Here is a 20,943-nt window from a genome sequence, read left to right on the forward strand (position 1 = left end):
AAACCCAAGGTGTAGAAAGGCTGGTGCTCATATACCAGGAAAAACTAAAACATTAAATTTGAAACAGTGTCACATTAAATTTTTTTATACAGTCTTTGATGTTAAGCAGTAGTATTTGATTAAGGAAAGAAAGTCTCCACATGTGTCCTCCAGCAATGCACTTCACTTGATTTTAACACATTCTTTAACTGCAGCTGAAAAGAAGAGGCCACAGGGAAGGGGTAAAGAAGAGATAACCATTCTTTTGAGCCAGTGCTGGACGCAATTCTGCTAAGTGGATGACTCATATAATTTTGGAGAGAAGTAAAGTTATATTTGGGTATCTCCATTGTGCACACAAATTCTGCTCTGATTTCCCTCCATGTCTTATGGTTCCTTGATAATGAAAGTGTATTAAAAAAAAACAACTGTCCTTCAGCCAAAAAACCTGCTAAATTCACCAGAATTTAAGCAACTGTCTGCCACATTATTCATAGTTCCTCTTAACCACATATCCTGTTTCCAAATATTCACAGTTTGTGAAACAAGAGCTTACTCCCTCTAAACACCAATTAAGAAGTATCTTTCAGGACAAAGTAAAACAGTATTCCTCAACAGATAGTTATCATACCACCTCCACAAATATATTCAGATTTTGTACCAGGCTCATAATAATTGTTGCACTGAGGAAACCTTAGTTCTCTGATTTCTGCAAAGGGGCCAAAATGTGGTCTGGAAATGAATATAAATGTCAATTATTAAAACAAATCTTCCAAAAGCAGAATTCAGCTTACCCAGGTTATTTGAATTACAAAACCTGGCTTCTCAAAATACAAATGAAGTCTTCTAAACTAAATAGAACACCAAGAAGAAAAAAAAAACACCAAACAATTTTAATTATCCATGTAGCATATTTCTTTCTGCTTCCTGTCTTTTACCCCATTAGGACAGTCCTTTAAAGTGACATGGAAGAACAGCAGAGGGCATTTGAAATTTTTATGACTTTTCCAAGGTCATGGGTATCATGGATGTGATTTAATAAACCAGTACAGTCGGGCTGATAGAGCACAAGGGATGAATTAGTCCCTTGCTCATTAAAAAAATTCATCAAGAAAAAAAAAACCAACATACACAAGCTTTTTGCTTTCAACAAGCAAGCTATCTATCAGATGATGAGGTTAAAAAAGTTACTAGCAGAAATATAGAAAACTGCTTACACTGGTAACTGAATGTATCTGGAATATGATAAGTATTCAATCTGGCCACAGGGCCTTCGCAAACATGAAAATGACCAAAACAAGAATATAAGACTATTAATAATGCAAAAAGATTCCCATTACACAGGGAATCTTTCTCCATAAGACATATTTTCTATAGCCTTGATATCCTCATGAGGTTGTATATAATAAATTATTCAAATAATAATGAGTATGTTTGGGATCCAAAGACCTGAAAGACAGGTTTATGTATTTGGTTAAATCTACTTTAAAAATTATAGCCAGTTGTTCATTTCCATCAGAAGGCACAGAACTCCTACACCACAAGAAGCTCCAAAACATCTCCTGCATGTTTGCCACACTGATGTAGGAATAAATGTGAAAGCAGCTCTTAGAGAAAGCAAGGTGACACACCCCAGCAATTTTAGGACTAGCCCAGCTCCATCCTCTACCCACCTCTTCCCTCACTGCTCCTGATTCTCTGCTTCTATAAAACCTCATTTTACAAAATATAGCCATACTGAGATGCAAATCTGAAGTTCCACTTAGACTGTTTTTAACTAAGCCATAAACATCATAATTGGCAAAACCCACTCATCCACTCACCCACCAGTCTGCTGTGTATGCCATACTTGTATTGCCAAAAGTAAAACACAGAGGAGTAAACAGTAATACAGTCCAGACTTGCAAATGGTTACAGCACAAAATTAAAGACAACAAAAGAATGTGTGGATTTCCCACTTGGAAGTATGGCCGTGTCTCAGACATACTTATTACTTCAGAGTATCTGACAGTGTAAGGATAGTTCAGATTGTGTCAACTGTTACAACACACATTATAAATATCCTTGTTCCCCTCTGCTCACAAGAGCCAGAATTAAGACATGCTGCTTCCCAGTAGACAGTGCTTGGGTTCTATTCCCAAACTTACCATCAATGTGTGGCGTAACCTTCTGCTAATATTTTACCTGCGTGTTCATTAGTCTGTTTCTGATTAAAGAATTTAAATACGTTTTTGTTGTAAAGTTTTTAACAATTTACAAACAGAAATCATATTGAAAACAGTATGCCAGAAATCCAAGAGACTTTATTCAAAAATATATTCTTTTAAAAACATAATTCCACTCCTAATTCACAATTGCCTGCTACTATTTAAGTTGTTACACCTAAAAGGTCCATCTTGTCTTTAAGAGCATTAACAGAGGGGGAAAAAAAATACCTAGATCCCTACTTTACTGCAAAGACTCTGTTTCATTATGATAAAGAAAGGGTTAATTTTGCATTTCCAAAACTTTTCGGAAGTCTAATTTAAGAATTGAATCAATAAAATACACAAGACCCCAAGGGGAGGGGGGCACATATTAGAAGCAAATGGTAGAATGTTTCAGTGCGTGATTATTTTTCCTTTAAACAAAGCATAATTTTTAGATTAAATAAGTGAGAAAGGCAACAGTGTTATTACTCCTGCTATGTTCTGTAACAAGCGCAACATACTTTTATCACCAGTGAACACTGCAGGTTAGTATGCAGTTTCATGTGAAATTTGAGCAGTGACAGAATTCCACTGACAGAATAACCACTGTTAAAAAGCCTCCCAGCAAAATCCTGCTTCCAGGCTTAGCTTGACAATAATTAACAGGTTATATTTTATAATATGCTTTCTGTAAACTTTTTCAATTTATTAAATATAGCAATATAACATTTTACAACCATCCTTCTGTCCCTTACAGCTTATGAAAACTAAATGTGAATTCAGTCAATAATTGGCTTGTACATTTCGGTTTTAGAAACCATCATCTTCCAATAGGTTTAAAAAGAACCTTACATACACAAGACAGCAATGCCACAGAAATGCAGCCACCCACTACTCTGCTCTCCCTAGCAAGCTGTCCAGGTTCTCCATCCTCATTCACCATTCTCATGCTCGTGTTTGCAGCGGACTGAAAGAAGGTAAGTGCTTTGACTGCACCTTGAAGGGAAACCACATCAACACCACCCCTTATGCCCGAATCGCTTATAGAGGCATTACAACCATACAGGCGCAGCCTCAGGTGCCACGTGATGGCACACCTCAAAGTACTGGGGACTGTGCATCCTAATTGTGGCTTATCACACCAACCTGCTGCCTGCAGACCTCTCTACAAAGCAGTACTGAGCCAGCAATGCACCACAGGTTTATGGTCATTCCTGTGTCACACACCAACTTGGGTGTAGGTGTAACTAGGTACACAGCTTGTCACACTGAATGGCAACATGCAATTTTAGTAGACGGTGTATTAAAATAAAGAATATTACAGTTTGTTACTTGTGAACAGGAGGGGCAAAGCTACACAGAATCCAAATCTTCCACAGTGCTTCCACAGCGCTTCCACAGCTTTTTCTACAGAGCATTAGCACTGTATTAAAATTAGTATCTAAACAAAGCACTGCAGAATTACAAGGCGAATCAGTTAGCAGGTCAAAACACTGATATGAGGAAATATGAAAGTCCTGGACTAAAATAAAGAACTGCATTTAGCAATAGTCTGAAGGAACATTTTCCAATTATGGCAAAAATCTGCTGGTTTTAAGTATAGGAAAAATGGATCCTGGCTGCAAGGAATTTATAAATGCACATCTTATTCAGACACAAAGCAACAAGTTAAAAAAACCTACTAATTTCAGACCTTCTTAAGGAAATTAATCATAAAAGTTACCTATCACAATAGCATACTTTCTCAATGCAGAACACTGCAGATTTTAGAAAGAAGTCTGCAGCAAATTAAGGTCAGCATTTAAAATGTTGAAGCTTTTCAGAGATGCACCATTACTTAATTTTAGCATATAATCTTCACGTCCCATTCACCAAATCCTACACTGTAAAATGTGGAATCAGATTACAGATTTATAGAAGAAATAGAAAAAAAAGAAGTTTCCTTGAAATGCTACTCTGCTTATTGGTCCTAAACAAGCTTAAATCACTACTATTACTCTTAAAATTAAATAAGTCAATAATCATAAAGAGTGCAAAGACATCAGATTGCAGGTCCCCAATTGTTTGTATCCTGCACTACAAGTTCTGCCCAGAGTAAGTGCAACCACAAATGTATGCCCAAATGCTATTTCAATATAATATTAAATATGGAATACCACAAAATTTGCACTCCAAGCACAGAGTTACTATTGCCTCTGGTCCTTTATCCTGTATATTGTTTTTACCTCATTTCAGTGCTTTCATTCTCATCAAACAGCTCCTTACTGTGCATGTTTCACATAAGTAATATAATGCCAGGTTATGCTAACTATAGTAATACTGGTTAGTGCTTGACATAGGTCCCAAGCCTGCCAGGTTATGAGCAACTCCTTATTTTCCATTATCTAGTAGAGACTGAGTGATTTTAATGAGAATCAATTTCATTGAAGAACTCATCTGCAATGCTATAGCACTTTTGTACATTTCCTGTTGAGTAGCATTTCTAACAAAAATACACTTGGACATCTTAACATAATATCCAGAATGGAAAATGTGACAAACTTACTAGAATTGTGTGGGTTTTAGGAAGGCCCAAAACAAATTAGGAATGTTTCACAAAAGCTAAGTACAATTCTGCCTAGGAAAGAGACCTTTTGATTTGTGGATTCAATGTCTCTGTTGCTTTCCTCCTCCAAAAGGGTGGTCCCACTTTTTATCCTCACTGGAATTTCGGCACTCTTGCTTACTTTTCTTGTGTCAACAAAACAGAGCAGATTAAATACTAAACTAGTCATGACCCTATTCAGCTTCTTTTTCAATACTGTGCAGAAGAGTCTAGTTAACACCTTCGTAACTGATCTCTCTCCATAACTGCAGAATAATTTACCTTGAAATGGGCCTCAGGAGGTCACCTGGCCCAACCATCACCATCCACCCTGCTCAAAGCAGGGGTAACTCTGAAAGTCTAAGTATTTTGCTTTACAGTGAATTTTCAACATATAGCTTCTCCAGAAATGTCCACTTCTGACATCTTACTCAAGGACACCACTTTTGTGAAAATTTAAATCTCTTTTAAACTTTCCAGCTACAGAACCACATAAATTGTTCCTTCCAAATTTAATTCAGCCACTTTCAGTGATGTTCTAAATTTTCTCCCCTCCAGCTTGAAAATCTTATTTAAAATACTAATTGAATACACTGAAATCCTTTTGATAATATTCACTATCATCTCAGACAAGAATCTCTGAGTTTGAGTTGTGGTTGCCTTAATCACTGTATTCCTTTTTATCTTTTCTTCATGACTTTATAATTTTTTGCTTTTTGTATCACTGCACATGTTACAAGCAACTTCCTTTATTTCTATGATTTCCTTAGCTAGCTACACATCAATTATTAGTTAAGAAAACAAAGTGGTAGGCTAATTCCTGCAGCTCAAAGAGGGTTTTCCTCCTCAGCCATTCATTTCCTGCCTCGGTCAATTCCATACATTCCATGCCACTCTTGATCCTTTAAGTGAATCTGTTTTGGCAATTTTACCTTATCTGTTACTAATGTGCACAATATCTACTCTAAATGTGTTCCATATTGACATTTCCATAATTTCCATTCTTCTCCCCCTCCTATTTTCTCTTTCATAATACATGTTGATTACCATCAGGTAACTTTCTTATCATTGCTATTTCATACCTGTACATTTTAGTTATATGCACTTTACTTACAAATCATTTTCTTCTTATTGTATTCTTTAGTTTATGTTTGGACACAAGAGAAAATTATTTTAAAACAGCTTCAGTAGCATAAGATAAGCTCACCATCTATAAAACTTTATATGCAAACTTTATACATAAAGCTCTTTGAGACTGTGAATTGCTTGGGATAAAAACTATATTATTTTAAGACTGAGGATATGAATGACACTACTAAGAAAAAGAATCTAATCAAATGGCACTTCAGTCAAACGTACAAACACAATTACAAAAACAAAAATGCTTAGCAATGTCCTGCTTTTTAAATTTGTAGGATTTCTTGAAATATTTAATTGTCTTTCCATCTCACTGATTTCATTAACAAGAAACACCAATGCATCAGCCTTAAGAAATTCCATGCAAGTCATTTCTCTCTCCTGCCTCTGAAAACAGTAAGTTTTATGACCTTACCAAAAATCTTCCTGATCTTTGTGTCAGTAGCAATACTAAAGGCACAAACATAGATGCAGAAGTGTCTCATTTCTACCTACATCTGTAAAGCAAAATGCAAGTCTGAAGTTGTCTGCTAAAATCTGGGACACAACTCTGATTTTGGAAAGCACAAGCCCAGCAATCATGAAAAAGAAGTGTAATAGTTAAGAACAGGGCATAGTTTGAAGTTGCATTTTCTTCACCACGTCACACCCTTCCTCACGCTAACAACTCTCAACCACCTGAAAACCACAGTCTATTTCCTTTTGTCAGTGCAATTTTTTTGTAGGGCCCACTGGTAACTTAAGCACTCACGATTTCTAGAAATGTCCAGGACATTGGCTTTGTTTCATTTTCCAATTCATTTTAGGGATCCATTTTGCAGTGTAGTTTTACAAACATATCGACACAACAGAGAGTGGTGAACTTCATTCACCACCCTTTCTTCCACCTACTACAGAAGAAAACACACAGGTGGATTTCGATGGATTTAGAGGGAGAGTGAATACACTTCTCAACAGCCAGCAGGATGAAGGGTTTTTGTTTTGTTTTGCTTTTATTTCCAAGGTTCATCTCTGCAGCCACAGTTTGTTCTACTGCTTTTATGTTTGCTTTGAAGGATGCTTCACAACCGTTGACATTGGTATCTGTTCACATGCAAAAAAATCCCATTTAATTTAAGCAACATTAAGGTCTACAGTCTGTATCAGTAACTTCAGGATAAAAACACATTCAACATTCTAACGTGAACAGCCAAGGAAATTCAATCCCATGCTGTGCTGCTCCCCATGATGCCTGTTCCAAGGGTAACCTTCTCCTCCTTCTTGGTCAAGGATTTCCTGCCCCTTTCCAAACTGGTTTCCAGGCTTCGTCCAGCCCACAGAGTAATGTAATTGTAAGCAAAATAGATTTTACTGTCACCCACACATCTGCAGTCCCTCACTATATATATATATTTCTTAGATTTACAAGTTTAAATAGGGATTTTTATTACAATCAAAAAAATCATTGGAAAAATCCTTTTGGTCACCTCACCCATCTTTCTGCTAGTACATGAGTGTATTCTATCTTACACTCTCTGGAAATGGTTTCTTCTGTTTTCTGTAGAGCATTCATCTACCTGGGGGAGATCAGTCACCACCTTCTACATTATTTTATACGCCACCTTCAGAAAGTGGAGAGTATACTGCTGATTCCCTGTACTATATTAAAGACTAGAAGGAAGCTCAGCCAAGCACTCTCCTCCCAGGTGCATTATTTCAGCACCTGGACTGTGTGCTCTCCACAATGCTCAAAAGTGTTATGTGCTTGGTGTTTAATGACAGCAAAGCCTGACCTTAAATCAGAATGCTCATAATCAGTTAGTGTTTGGGCAAAAAGTCCAGGGCTTCCATGAGAAACAATCAGAAAAAATGAAATGGTAATTTTTACAGTTTAAGTAAATTAAACTTGAAAGGGATTTCGTGGGACAAACTAAAAGATACTCTTCTAGCCCAAAGGCTTTTTCCTTGACATATTCCAAATGCTTTTACACTCAGTAAAGATGTTAGCATTCTTTAATTGAAAAAAAAACCAACCCAAAAACAACAACAAAAAAAAACAAAACCAAACAACAACAAAAAAAAAACCACACCAAAAACTGCAAAGATTTTTTTAATGGAAGTGTAAGAATTAGATGCAAACGGTAAAGAAATGGTGACTCCATGTAACTAGATCTATTTTTTTTAAAACTTTTACTTCCACAAAGCCATAGAATAATTTAATTTTCTCCATCTCTGAGGTAATATGAAGATATTAACATATGCTGTACATGTACAATGGCAGATAAATTTTGCACCTGTTCCAGATCTGTTGGTAGAACAGCACATTACTGGATATTGTTTCCAGTGGCAATAATAACCTGCAGTCTTCCTAACATTCACACTCTCCCTACTCCTGCAATTTTTTGTGAAAGAATTAAACACATGCCAATTCCACAGAACTCTGAAAATGGGAAGTGCTTATTTTTATATGAAGACACATACTCAAGTAATAGTATTTTGGTTTCGAGCTACAAAGCTCTTCCTGCAGTTTTATAGGCTGACTCATGTTTGGTCCACAATTCTTATTTCCTTCTTCAGTTAAAAAAAAGCTAATGCTGAAAGCACATTACTGAAGTGCTTCAGAAAACAGTGGAAAAACAGAATGCTGATTTTTTTTTCCCATTGTCTGAAGCCACATTGCTATAAAAAGCCAGTAGTCTCTCAATTCTGCAACTTTTGAGCATCTTAAAAATAGTCACATTAACAAAAACATTCAAGTTACTTCAACAAATTCAAAGCTGGGTTACGTTGAATTGGAATGTTTTGAAAACAATTTTATTGCAAAGAAGGGAGGAAAGGATTTAGAACAAGTATCCACAACTTAAGAACCTCAGTGAGACATTAAGTTACAGCACTGCACCTCTCACGCTCAGCTCTAACAAATATGTTTCATCTTTCTATCCATAAAGAACAGATATACTAGATGCCTTATTGGGTTTGGCTTGGGGTTGGTTTTTTTTGTGCTTGTTACATCATTCCTCTGCCTTACTATTTCCACACATCTTTGAAAGACCTGCTGTTGGTCTGTGGGTCACCCTTGGATCGCGCTCCCTCAGTTACAGATGTGCCAAAGTCGTCAAAAAGCAGTAAACACAACAAGTGTACTCTGTCCTAGGCAGGCATCACAGGCCTCAACCTTAAAGTCAAGGATGGCTCCAAGTTCTTGGTGACTCTCTCAAGGCCACAGGAGTGTACAATTGCTGTTTGAAATGGTAATGTGAATTTTAATGCAACTCCACTAAAAAAATAAATTCAAATTATGCTACACTTGAATTTTTAAGAGCCTTTCAGAACGACTTTTCAGATACCAGGTTGAGAACAAAGCACTGCATCACGTGGCATAATGCTTCTCACAGTGCATCGCTTCCCTGCATGTTAATCATCCTCAACCTTACCCAGACAAAGCTGTACAGGTTCACCTCTACTTCAGTTAGCTCTCAATGAACAACACACTTCCTTGCTCCTCTGTTGCTGTTAATTGCCCTTACTGCCTCCACCTCCCCCCCACTTCTGTTCTATGTTATACCGTTCTCAAACATCACTGTGCCAGCTTACCTGAGTCTGCCTGGCTACAGCACCCTTGGCAAATCAATGCACTCCAACAAAGAAGCTCCTTGCTGCTGCAGCAAAGCAGTTCTCCTGAAAAGGTTTAGTATTAAACGTTTCCTCCTATTTTTTGTCTCAAATACATCTGCATTTAGAAAGAAATCAAATAGTACCAATTTCAATACTAAAAACTGGCTATTCTTGATCTCAACTATATTATCTACAAACCACTTTGGTACTCATCAGAAAGACTTTCATTTTCACTCAACGTGATACAAACTTAGAAAGAGTAAACTAAAATGCTCACTCAAGAACTTGTTAAACGTTAGTCTCCAAAAGTACAGATAGGAATAGACTGCCATCCAGGAACTCCGAAACTGTCTAAACACTGCCTAAACATCTGTCTTGCATTTATATCACTCCATGCTATCCCTTTAGGAGCAGAAGATACCCTACAGCACAAGAAGGGCTTTATGGACTGAAGAACAAAGGAAACCAATCTAATAAAGCATTATAACAATACATTCTTTAATTAACTTTTGTTCAAAAAGAAAAGAAACAGAAGCAACAATGAAACAAAAATACTAATTATATGATGGCAGCACTTGAAAGTGTGTAGTAGAACATCTTAGATATAGCACCGACCCCAGGAATTCTGTCCCACTTTGATGGCAACTCTGCTGTTAGAGGAATTTCAAAGATATTTTGGAATCCGTAGCATTTCTTTGATAGGAGCATAATCTGTTTTTTCCTATGAAGATGGGATGACAGAAAGGAAGAAGGAATGGCAATGTGAAGAGAAAAAGTGATCTAGAAATGACAACAAGAAAAAACAGCTCAGGAACTCTGTTTCTTAGCTGTCACAAGGACTCTCCTGAATCTACAGGTACCTTTCTTCCTAACTTTAAATTGCATCTTCAAATGAACCTCCTCCTCCTGACTACTCTTAGGATCTCCTAATAAAACATACTTCCTTTCCAGTGTAGCTTCAGGTATTTGCAGGCAGTATTTTTAATGTTTACACACTTGTTCTTGAACAAAGATAGGTCTTTATTTTCAAGTGTGTACAGTTAGATTTTGAAATTCCTTTATTTAGGATTCAGAATAGGAGAAAAGGAAAGACAACATGAATTTGTACTTCCTGTGCAGTTAATGAATCTTATACTCAGTTCTGGGCTCTAAAACCCTCCAGGACTACTAGGTATGACAGCACTCCTAAGCCACCAGTGGGCAGCCCCCTAAGGTATAGCATCAGTCCTTCTCCAGAAAGCTTCAGCCTGCTACTCTCCTATGCCAACACAGTGGAAAATACATTTCTCCATCTCATGAAGGAGACAAGTGCACCCTTTGGTGTTGAAGTACCTGATCAAAGAAATATACATCGACCAGAGCTGCTTACAAATCTGGCCCTTGGCAACTTGTTTTACTGTCAAATTCCCAATCTCATAACATGACTTATTCCCAAGCATAAGCACCTCCTAGATCCTCATTTCTGTTGATGTTGGAAAAGAGAACAGATAAATAATGTAGCACTTTCAGCCTTCTTTAAAACTCTGATGCCTACCTCTATGCACCAGAAGTAATCCAATAAGCCTCGAACCAGGCAGTACTGAAAAACTCAGTGCCTAATGCTGATGTTGTTGAGGAAGGAAAGCATTTACAAACACCACTTACAAAGCAATTTGCATAATATTTTGATTACATGCGCAGCAGAAATTGTGATCCCCTTACACTGAGACACCTATAAACTCACCAAGAAAGCATCACAGTGCAGTTTTCTCTTCCTTTTGACCCACTGGTATGGTTCCATCTCATGGGCTGGCTGGACAACTTAGTTTCTGACTACCTACATGCAAGTACAAAAATGTTGCTCAAGGGGTCAAAAAAAGCAGCAGCTTTTCCTCACGTACAAATTTCAAGATAGACAAGCATTTTCACTAACTTTGGCTCTATTTTTGGTTTTGTATTGCCCTTTCATTAGTACAAGGCTTCAAAACGTACTCTTAGTAACAAGATCTGTCTCAATACGGAAAAAAAAAGCACTTTCCTTTCCCCCTTGAAATCTTTCTATTACTGCCTTGCCAGTGAGCATGCATTCCTAGAAATATGTATTTGTTATTTCATTAGTAGTGATGTTATACAATCATACTGAACAAAATTTGCTCAGGGGATGTAGGCCACACTGTAGGTTGTGGTTTTCCTGTAAAAGAGGTCATATTTCATGTATTTTAACCAGTGGAAAAGGTCACTTGTCATAGCAGCTTTTAAAGTTTGCTAAATGTTCGTACAATCCAAGTGGCACAAATTAGATGCCACACAGTTCCAGATACCAGACTCCTGTCATTTGTAAACAACAGGAAATGAGATGAGTGAAAATTGCCACCTTTGCATATAATTGAGGTGATGACCCACCCTCTTCCACCTGAAGCATGGCTGGAAAGGGTGTCACAGCATTGCTACAGATGCCTGTTCAATGTCAAATGCACAGCGTTGATACTGTTTGACAGCGTGTATTGTATATTTATTGCCTTAAGCAGGACAGATGTTAGCAATGCATGAGATGCTCACTTTGTACTCCTTCAAGAATATACATACTACTTCTCCAGGAAGCCAGATTTGGCAATTTCATTAGTTTGCTCATTGACAAAAAAATTAGCAAAAGTAACAGGAAAGTAAGCCCAGAAATTCTGCAAAGTGGACTGAAAATACAGAACAATCCAATTGCTTTTAAATTCAAAAACATGCTGTTAACCCACAAAGCAGCTTGGTCGGAAACTCATAATCACCGAGAGGATTACTTTTTCTTGGCATTACCATTTTGTAGCAAAATTCATGAAACAATGCATTTAAAGAACTGACATATGAAAAGCAGAGCATAGGGAGAATCACAATGATGGTGAACACAAACGTAAACTGAATGCAAATGAAGAAGCATGAGGTCCTTCTGTACTACTTGGAGCAGACCTGGCGAGATGCTTGTCACATAAAATACCTAATTAGTTTGTAACAGTCTAAGTAATACAATGCTGCTGGCAAGGTATGAACCAACAGAGTAACTGGATATGATTCTCCTCACCATAATGTTTTCTAAAGGTGCATGAAACAAAAGCAAGGTACAACCTGCACAGTATGTGAATTGGTCTGGCAGCTGCTCCTTGCCATCCTTTCACACCCAAACAATCTCTTCTGATATAAGTGTTGGGTTAGGAAGAAAAGGTATGCATGTGTGTCGTTCAACAAGACACGTGACAGGTTGTATATAATGACAACAGAGAGGGGGGAAACATGACTGGATGCAGGATGCACAGCCCCAAAGTGGTCCCATAGTAAGGGACCTGACCCTGGCAAGATGCAAATGCTCTGACACAGATCAGCTTCTCTCCTTTGGGCTGCACTGTAAAAATACTGTAATAGAATCTGTAATTTCCTAATCTAAATTAAAGTTTCCCATGTGATGGCCTCACTTTTTAGCATTACAAAAGAGACACCATGTTCAAATGTTTCAAACAGTTCATTTTTTCATTTCTGTGGCTAGCTCTACTCTTGAAAGGATTACAGAGAAAGTCTGAAAGGAAAATACTGCCAAGCACTCATATTTTGAAGCAGAATCTCACAATTGTTCAACTTCATTTAGAAGGGTACTTATGGCACTGTAGAGTTAAAGCCCCTGTAAATTTACCAAAACCATCCCTCTGCCCTCAGACACTCAGCAGTGCTTCTTCTGGAAGAAAGGTAAACTGTCCCATTACATAAATTTAAGGGATATCACCCAGTCTCTCAAGTCCTGTGCAGCTACTTTGATAGGAAGCCTCTACCCTCACTCAACCAATACCTCTGTCCCTTCCAGTGCAGAAGATGGAGTTATGACCGCTGCAGTCAAGATGCTGAAGGGAAAGTAGGCAGCTGTTCCCAGAGCAGCTCCCTGGCTTGCTCTCTCCCAGGATGGGGACCTCGCTGTTACCTAACAGGTCAGCACACAATTCAGCAGCAGGAGATGGCTCATCTGAAGCTCCCCACTCCAGCAGTGCGCTTCTGACTCTCATGCTGGTGCTGATCTTCCTCCATGCAAACATACTAGCTACTCAAACGCAGCTCTGTGTGCCCATTCCAGAGCACATCAGCTGGTAAGGGAGTTGAAAAGTTTGTTGGAGAGGACAAAACAAATTAGAAATGAATTTTTAAAAAAATTCCGAGATTTGACATGCAAGAAGTTAAAGAATAATGAACGTTAACTTTGCTAAATATTCCCAGATTTCAGAAGTTATTTAAATGTTGTGAATTACCTATAAGATTTTTAATCCATTTGGCCAAACCTCCTTTTTGCACTTCAGAAACTTAAAAAGGCAAAATCATACTTGTTGAACATAATTTACTTTCAGCTCTTCTGTCTTCTTCAAGCATCTAAGGGCACTCGCACAGATTTTATAAGCATGTAATTACACTCAGGCTTCAAATGAAATGCTTACAAATACGCAATGGACTTTTATAAGTTTATATATCAATTCCAGCCTGTATAAGACAGATATTATACACAACTTTAGTGTCAGAACTGCCTTAGAAATGTAAATGTCTTAACTGGATTTGATGTTGAAGCTGACCTTATTTTGTCAGGACACACATCGTAACTATATAACTATAAATAGGCAAAAGAAAAAAACTTTACAAATACAAGAACTGGAATAACTAGGTCTGCTGTAACTGAAGATCAGGCGAGTGATTTGATACTGTAGGGAGAAAAAACAGAACTAGAGACTGATTAAAATTACTCGTTTGATGTGCAAAAAGATGTAACACAGCAGAAGTTATTTAGGCAGCATGACACTCAGCAAGAAAACAAATACCCCAAATATTATGGTTCTTTAAAAAAATGTTCATTTATATAACATTCTTATCAATTTTTCCTATTAAAACCTGCCCTACAGCAATAATTAAGCTAAATGGATTGAAAATACTACATTGTACAAATCGGAAATTAGCTATAGTGGACTTGTAGTCTACGAGATTTTTTTATGAAGGTAACAAAGACTTATCACAGGAGAACAGCGAGATCAGTGTCTGACTTGGATTAAAATATGTCAGCCTGCAGCTAGGCTTTTCAGAAGCTGCACAGAGAATCAACATAAGTAAGACGGTAACAGGCTGAGTGACTACTCCGTGCCTTGTATACCTTCCTGCTTATCCTCCTTCCTCTTAGAGTATCTCTCATATAATTTAAACAGCAACATAATATCACAGTTTCCAAGCCAATCCATCCACTTAACTTTCAAAGGTGGAAAATCCACGTCTCAGGACAAAATAATCAAGTCCATCTTAAAAAAGAAGTTGAGAATTTTGTTCAGGTATGCTTTTTTGTGCACCATTAAAAGAAAAGGCAGGTGAAATATTGGGAAAAACAAGGAATAAAACTCCTGCCAGTGTTCCTCAACAGCTCAAGTTCAACAAAGTCAGTATCATTATTTCTTCTATGAAAAAAATGGAATAAAAAGTTATACAAATTACTAAAGAACTGCTTAGGGTGGACAGTAAGAACCCATTTCATTAGTATTTGTATTAGGTTTGTTCTTCTGTTTCTCCACAGAATTTCCTTTCTTCTCCTTACAACACAAGAGTTCCATTTCTATCCATGCCCATCGCAGAGCCTTCTGAGCAGTGTTTCAGTAAACAGCATGTTTAACACAGGAATAGAAGGCAGAAAGTTTCCTGTATTTTCTGCCCATCCTGCCACAGCTGCAGAAGTACAATGCAGTGGTGAGAAAAGAAATACTAACCAACCACAGTAAACCTGAAAAAACCAGGAAATTATGCAGAGAAAAGGTGGAGTGCTGTAGTCAGTCTAGGCAGGTGTGGACACCACACTCCCTCTCTTCTACAAGCCTGCTATTTTTAACAAATAGGCTGCATAAGACTTAAAGCTTTCTTTGAACACTCCATACTGTTCTTTCTGGATACCCCAAGCAAGGTCATTAACCTACCTCTTTTTGGAGTGTCTCCAAAAAATGCTTTCTCTGGTGCAGCTACAAAAGTTAGAGGCATTTATAGGTAAGTTCACAACTTCCATTAAAACATTCTGTATACATTTAGATCTTACTTTTAACTCCCTCTTTTTTATATTTGCTTCTCTCCAACTAAAGATCTCATATTCAGAGAGTGCCTCCAACACAGTACGCACTACCAGAAGACAAGGCATTAAGAAGAGTGCACCTCTCCCATTCCAACTCAAGAAGTGAACAGCAAAGCACAGTCTGCTCCTAAGCTACCGCTACAGTAATGATGAACAAGGCAACTGCTTCTGAAGCGTCAGTATAAATGAAAAACAGGCAGTAATCATGACTGTAGAAGACAATCCTACCTCTTCCAACAAGCTCTGAAGGTATCCTTTAGATGGGAACCAGCTACAGGAAAATAAAACACTGTTGGCTCTTAAAGATGTGAAGTATTTTGAAGCATGAGTCTACTGAGAAAAAACACATGGAAATTCCTCTTTTAAAATTCCACATCTCTCATAACTTTTCTCATTTAGAAACCCTCAAAGGAAAAATAAAGGATTAATAGATAACAAAAACTTCCACAAGCAAGTCTCTCCAAGTTGCAACTGCTGAGCAGTAACAAGTCCAACATTTTACAGATGGAAGAACTGAGAAGCTGAAAATGGAAAACTGAGAAGCATTTCCAATGGTACTCAAAAAACGTACAGACACATGTTTATAGGTAGATCTGCACAGCTTCCCCAACACCAAGGCTTTCCATATGTAGAAAGTTAATCTACTTTTATAAAAAATATATTCCACCTCTTCTCTGCTTGCTACTAATTGTCAAATAGTGCAAGAGACAACCACTCATACCTGATTTAAGTATTCGTACCCAATTTAAATGCCATGAAATGCTACTCACTTAATATACTTATATCTAAAGGCCTTATGACCCTCTGAATTTTATACCTTATAACATTCAGCAGAAATTTTTACGTATCTCTACATAGAAGAATTATCTGTTTTTAAACATCCACGTTAGAAAGCTGCTAACTTGGAGATTACATGTTGACTTCCTCTGCCTCTGCCTCCAATTCTCAAAGGCAGCAGTCAACTTCGTTGTAACAGAGGACACATCCAAAAGAGCTATGTTGGTAAGACTGAGCCTTGCTGTTAGAGAAGGTTCAACTTTTATGTTCACCTCTCCCTAATCTCACCCATTTCTTACACCACCTTATCTTTCTACCTTAGAGTCAGGAAGAAACAGATATGGGCGAGATGCCAGTTTTTAACACATTTGTGAAGGAACCACAGAGCTTATTGCCTAAGTAAAAGCAGGGGGATTGGTACTGCCTGGAAGTACTGCAAAAGCATAGCAAAAGTACTGAAAAAACCAGGGTTATTTTCTATTGCTACAGACAAATGAAGACAACAGTTCACTTGCTAAAGCACTGCATAGTTTATGAGAATAGCAGGCAGGAAAATATATAGATGCCTGAGAATTTGCAATGAATTCCATGAATGCTTTTTCTTCATCTGAAAAGACTGAAGGACCAAGCCTACAAAACTGGTTTGAGGCAAACAGGAAAGAAATTTTGTAAGAAAAAAGGTGGCATACACAACTGCATTAAATGAGGAAAAACTCACCAGATCTTTGTGTTTTTCAACTGCCCTCAAGGCCTTAAAGTTTAACTCTGCCTGGCAATGAAATGGGTCACCAAGTCTAAACTTAACTTTCAAGTATTTCAGCTACTTTTCTTCTGCTTATTTGGACTGATAGTGGTAAATTTACATATTATGGACAATGCGATTTACTCCTATACAAAACCAGAGTTTCAGTACTAACTACAGGCTGAGGTTGCCCAAGGCTGCAACCAACTGTACACAGTCAACTGGGACCATTCCCCTCTTTAATTCCATGACACAAAGACACATGGACAAAGTCATAAGTGTTTTAGCAGGAACAGAGCACATGCAGAGGCTGTAGCCAGTTACAGGGTTTGTAAATTCATGTGTTACAGACTGTATTCATAAATTGTGTATATAGCCAGGTGAAACAGAAGAATTCTGTAAAGAGAGCACTGTAAAGAGATCCTCACTATAAGGTGGGTAATTAAATCATGTAAGATCACAAATGGAGCCAGATAATTAACTACACCCTGCAGTACAACTGCCTGAGGTGAGTGCATACTCCTGGAGTCACACCATCTGGTAAATGGTTTTTAAGTAAAATGTCAAACTACTCACAACTTACAGGACATGGGTTGCTCTGCCATCCATTTCTACACTCGTAAGAAAACAAAAGTCCTCTCAGCATCTTGAAAATTCTGGACTGCAGCTTCATTTCTTCCTCTAATCAGATGGATTTAATCAGAGATAATAGATATGATAGATCCAAAACAGTCTAATGCAAGAATTGCTGTGCACTACAAGTCCAGAATTTCTGGCTCTCGTGGTTGAGCAATGAAATTTCTGACAGCTTTCTGTAGCAACGTGACAGCCTGGAAGCAAATTACAAATTTCAGGCTCATTCTTTGAGCTGCTCTGTAGTCATATGTTTGAATTACGGCCTAACTGTGGTGATACTGCTCAATTTAGGGTTAAACACGATGCACTGTCCTTTAAGGAGGACCACTACTCAACGGCTTCACTATGCAGGCCTCATTAGTTTGTGTAAACCATGCAGGCTTTGCTAAGGCTATGCCCTTGAAAGGGGAGCTAAAGACTGGTAAAAGGGAACATCCTGCCCCAGAAGGCACCGAAGGCCGGATGATTGCCAAAGAAGCATGAACTAGGGGAAAAGTAAAGGCATCGGGGTAGATCGTGACCACCGACTCAATTCAAGACCTAAAAGACTTACCACCACCATCCCCACCTTGAGCATGCGCTGTAGAATAAAAGAACACTGTACCTTTAATTCGAAGCAGGGAAAACCTTAGCCCAAAAGAAATGGTAGCAGATAAGCCACTGCCAATAATGATTTTGGGGAAGGACTTTGGAAACTAAGCAGGTGAATCTAAAACTGTATAAAATTGTTTGCTTGTTTAACTGCAGGGTGTGCTAGCTTTGTGGAACTACCACCTTGCGCCCATTTTTGTGCAAATATGAAATAAATAATGTCTGTCCCAGGTGTGTGATTATTGGCTCGCTGCACACTGGGGGATGAATCTGGTTTTCAGGCAAAAGTTTCACACACTCAAGATTATGCAGTCATTCTTAATATAGCTCCTACAAATATGAGGACTTTTCTCAACATTCTGAAACCTCCTCTCAGGGAAGTTTCTGCTTCCTTAACAGCAGCAGTACTTACTAGATTTTAGTTCTCTGAACAAAATTGGTTTCATGATGTACCTTGCCAAAAGCAGCAAACTTGCTTCTATACCAAAGTTCAGAAAGACCTCAAACCAGGACTGTGCTTCTGAGACTACCCAGGCCTCCAATCACCTCCTCCAAATAGGAATGAAAAAACCTTTTCTCTCAATCTCATCCTTAAACATTTTTGCATTCACCCAACGACACTTACTTTTTGCAATTGCTAGAGACTTACAAATCTGCTTGACAAGAAGAATAAACTCAGTTCAAGAGCATACATGCAGCTTGTTTGTGTTCTGAGAAGGAAATGGGTGATATCCTCCTCAGAACAGAAAGTGACAGAGAAGTAGCTGATGAATTCAAGAAGCAATTTACAATTGTTTAGTCTTTGCACCTCATCACAGTTCCTCCAGCATCATGTCTTTTAATTGTCCTCTTTCTTTGAGGCCCTATAGATGCAAACTACTCCTCTATTTTGAAAAAAACTGGCACCTAAATGCATCACCCCAAAAGCTGAGGACTGAGGAGGCAAATGAAGGGGGTACATCACGGTATGGATGCTCAACCCTGCCACCTCCTACCTCTCTGGAGTGGGAACATATCACTATCATCCACTAGTTCTCACTGTTATGCCACTCCACAAATAGAACTTCATTTCAGAAGGAAACAAAGGGCTAAACTGAGAGGGAAGGGAAAGCACAACCATATTTCCTTAAATATCCATCCAAGTGCATGTCCTGCATGCCACATAGGCTGCACAGAATCTACAGCCTGAATTGAGTGATTGATCTAGCCCCGGCTAGAAGAAAAGCTTTGTTTCTCTTCTGCTCTGCTTTGCTGTTAAAGCTGTGGAAAGTATTCATAATGGCAAACTCAGAAAGCAGAATGGCATACTTATTGAAGTAAACAGAGCAAAATACCTAAGGTCTAGATTTGTTCGCAGTTCAGAAATGTACAGAAAGTCTGTAAAAACCAGGAGTAAAAAAAAGAAAGCATGTCCTGTTATTTTAACAAGTAAAAAATAACCATTTAAGATTTCCAGGCTTCTATTTACTCTGTAGAATGATGAATATGTATTACAATCTCAGCTTCAAATGCAGTCAGACCCCATTTTGATTTTGAACAAACGGTTGCAGAAAAAAATAGTTTAATATATTTCCATTGTTATATTCCGCTTTTAAAGCATCTAGAAATTAGGGCATATGAATTAAAAGGAAATAAAATTAAATTAGTAGAGTAACATTTTAATATTATCTGTCTTCTGTCAAAAGCATTACATTAGCAGGCTTAACAAACCAGCACATTTATCAGTTATTCTTTGTCTTGCATTGGCAGACAAAATCCTGTAACAAAATTCTTCAAATACATGTATAAAGAAGGAACAAAATAAACAAAGTATTGAATTCTCACAAAGAATCTATACACAGCATTCACAATGAAAAAAAAAGAGCTCCCCCAAGAAGTCCTTAATGGTTAAGAATGAAATCGTAAATGAAATAAAGAGAAGGAAAAACAAGAAAAGAGCAAAGTCTTCCATAGGACAAATTGTAATTAGATAACTGAATCTAATAAAACCTGTGGAATGAATTTACAGAAAAAAATTGTAACTATCGAGAGACAACACTGCGCAAGAACAGTTTATTTATCCTAACAATTTTCAAGCGTAAATGTTAACTACAGATCGTGTGTAAAAATACATAATAATAAATACCTTATATAGTAATGCACTTTACTGGATCTTCCTAGTGAAGAGGCATAGCAGAAACTCTAAGAACACACTCTTACTTCTCATATTCCTCTGCAGAAGAATATTCAGCATCAATGATGTGAAATTTCTGAAGCCCTCAGACCTTTTCTACGGCCATTACCACAATCTATTTTTTTTATATGGCTCCTATGGTTATAGAATATGATCACAGCTGTTTAGAAAGGTATGGACTAGGCGGCCTAAGGAATTACTGCTATTAACAGCGAGAAAGAATGTGCGAGTGTGTGCCTATGTGGAAAAGTATTAAATAAATTACTGAAGGAAACAGATACTAAATAAACACAGCATGTTTTGGGATCAATCTTTCTTTCCAAATCAAAATCATAATTAGCAGCACAAATTATCAGGATTGTTAATTTGTGCTCCCTCTACTGGTTAATTCACCCTATAGCCACAAAAATAATAAGTATAAAAAATCCCCAGATTGCTATGTTACAACTC

At 37.7% G+C, this 20,943-nt stretch overlaps 1 protein-coding gene across 12 annotated transcripts in view; it reads right to left on the reverse strand.

Annotated features, from left to right (window-relative positions):
* COMMD10 (COMM domain containing 10) overlaps positions 1 to 20,943 on the reverse strand; it is a 127,982-nt gene that overhangs the window by 79,180 nt on the left and 27,859 nt on the right. Inside the window, exon 6 of one of the 12 annotated variants that reach the window (XM_075019720.1) lies at positions 15,702 to 15,904. The exons of the other annotated variants lie outside the window; for them this stretch is intronic. Coding sequence (XP_074875821.1) covers positions 15,713 to 15,904 — 192 coding nt within the window. The 3' untranslated portion in view covers positions 15,702 to 15,712. Of the gene's footprint in view, positions 1 to 15,701; positions 15,905 to 20,943 lie in introns of those variants that run through there. 12 annotated transcript variants of the gene reach the window in all.

This window comes from Buteo buteo, chromosome Z (assembly GCF_964188355.1).
Source record: "Buteo buteo chromosome Z, bButBut1.hap1.1, whole genome shotgun sequence".
Lineage (NCBI taxonomy): Eukaryota > Metazoa > Chordata > Aves > Accipitriformes > Accipitridae > Buteo > Buteo buteo.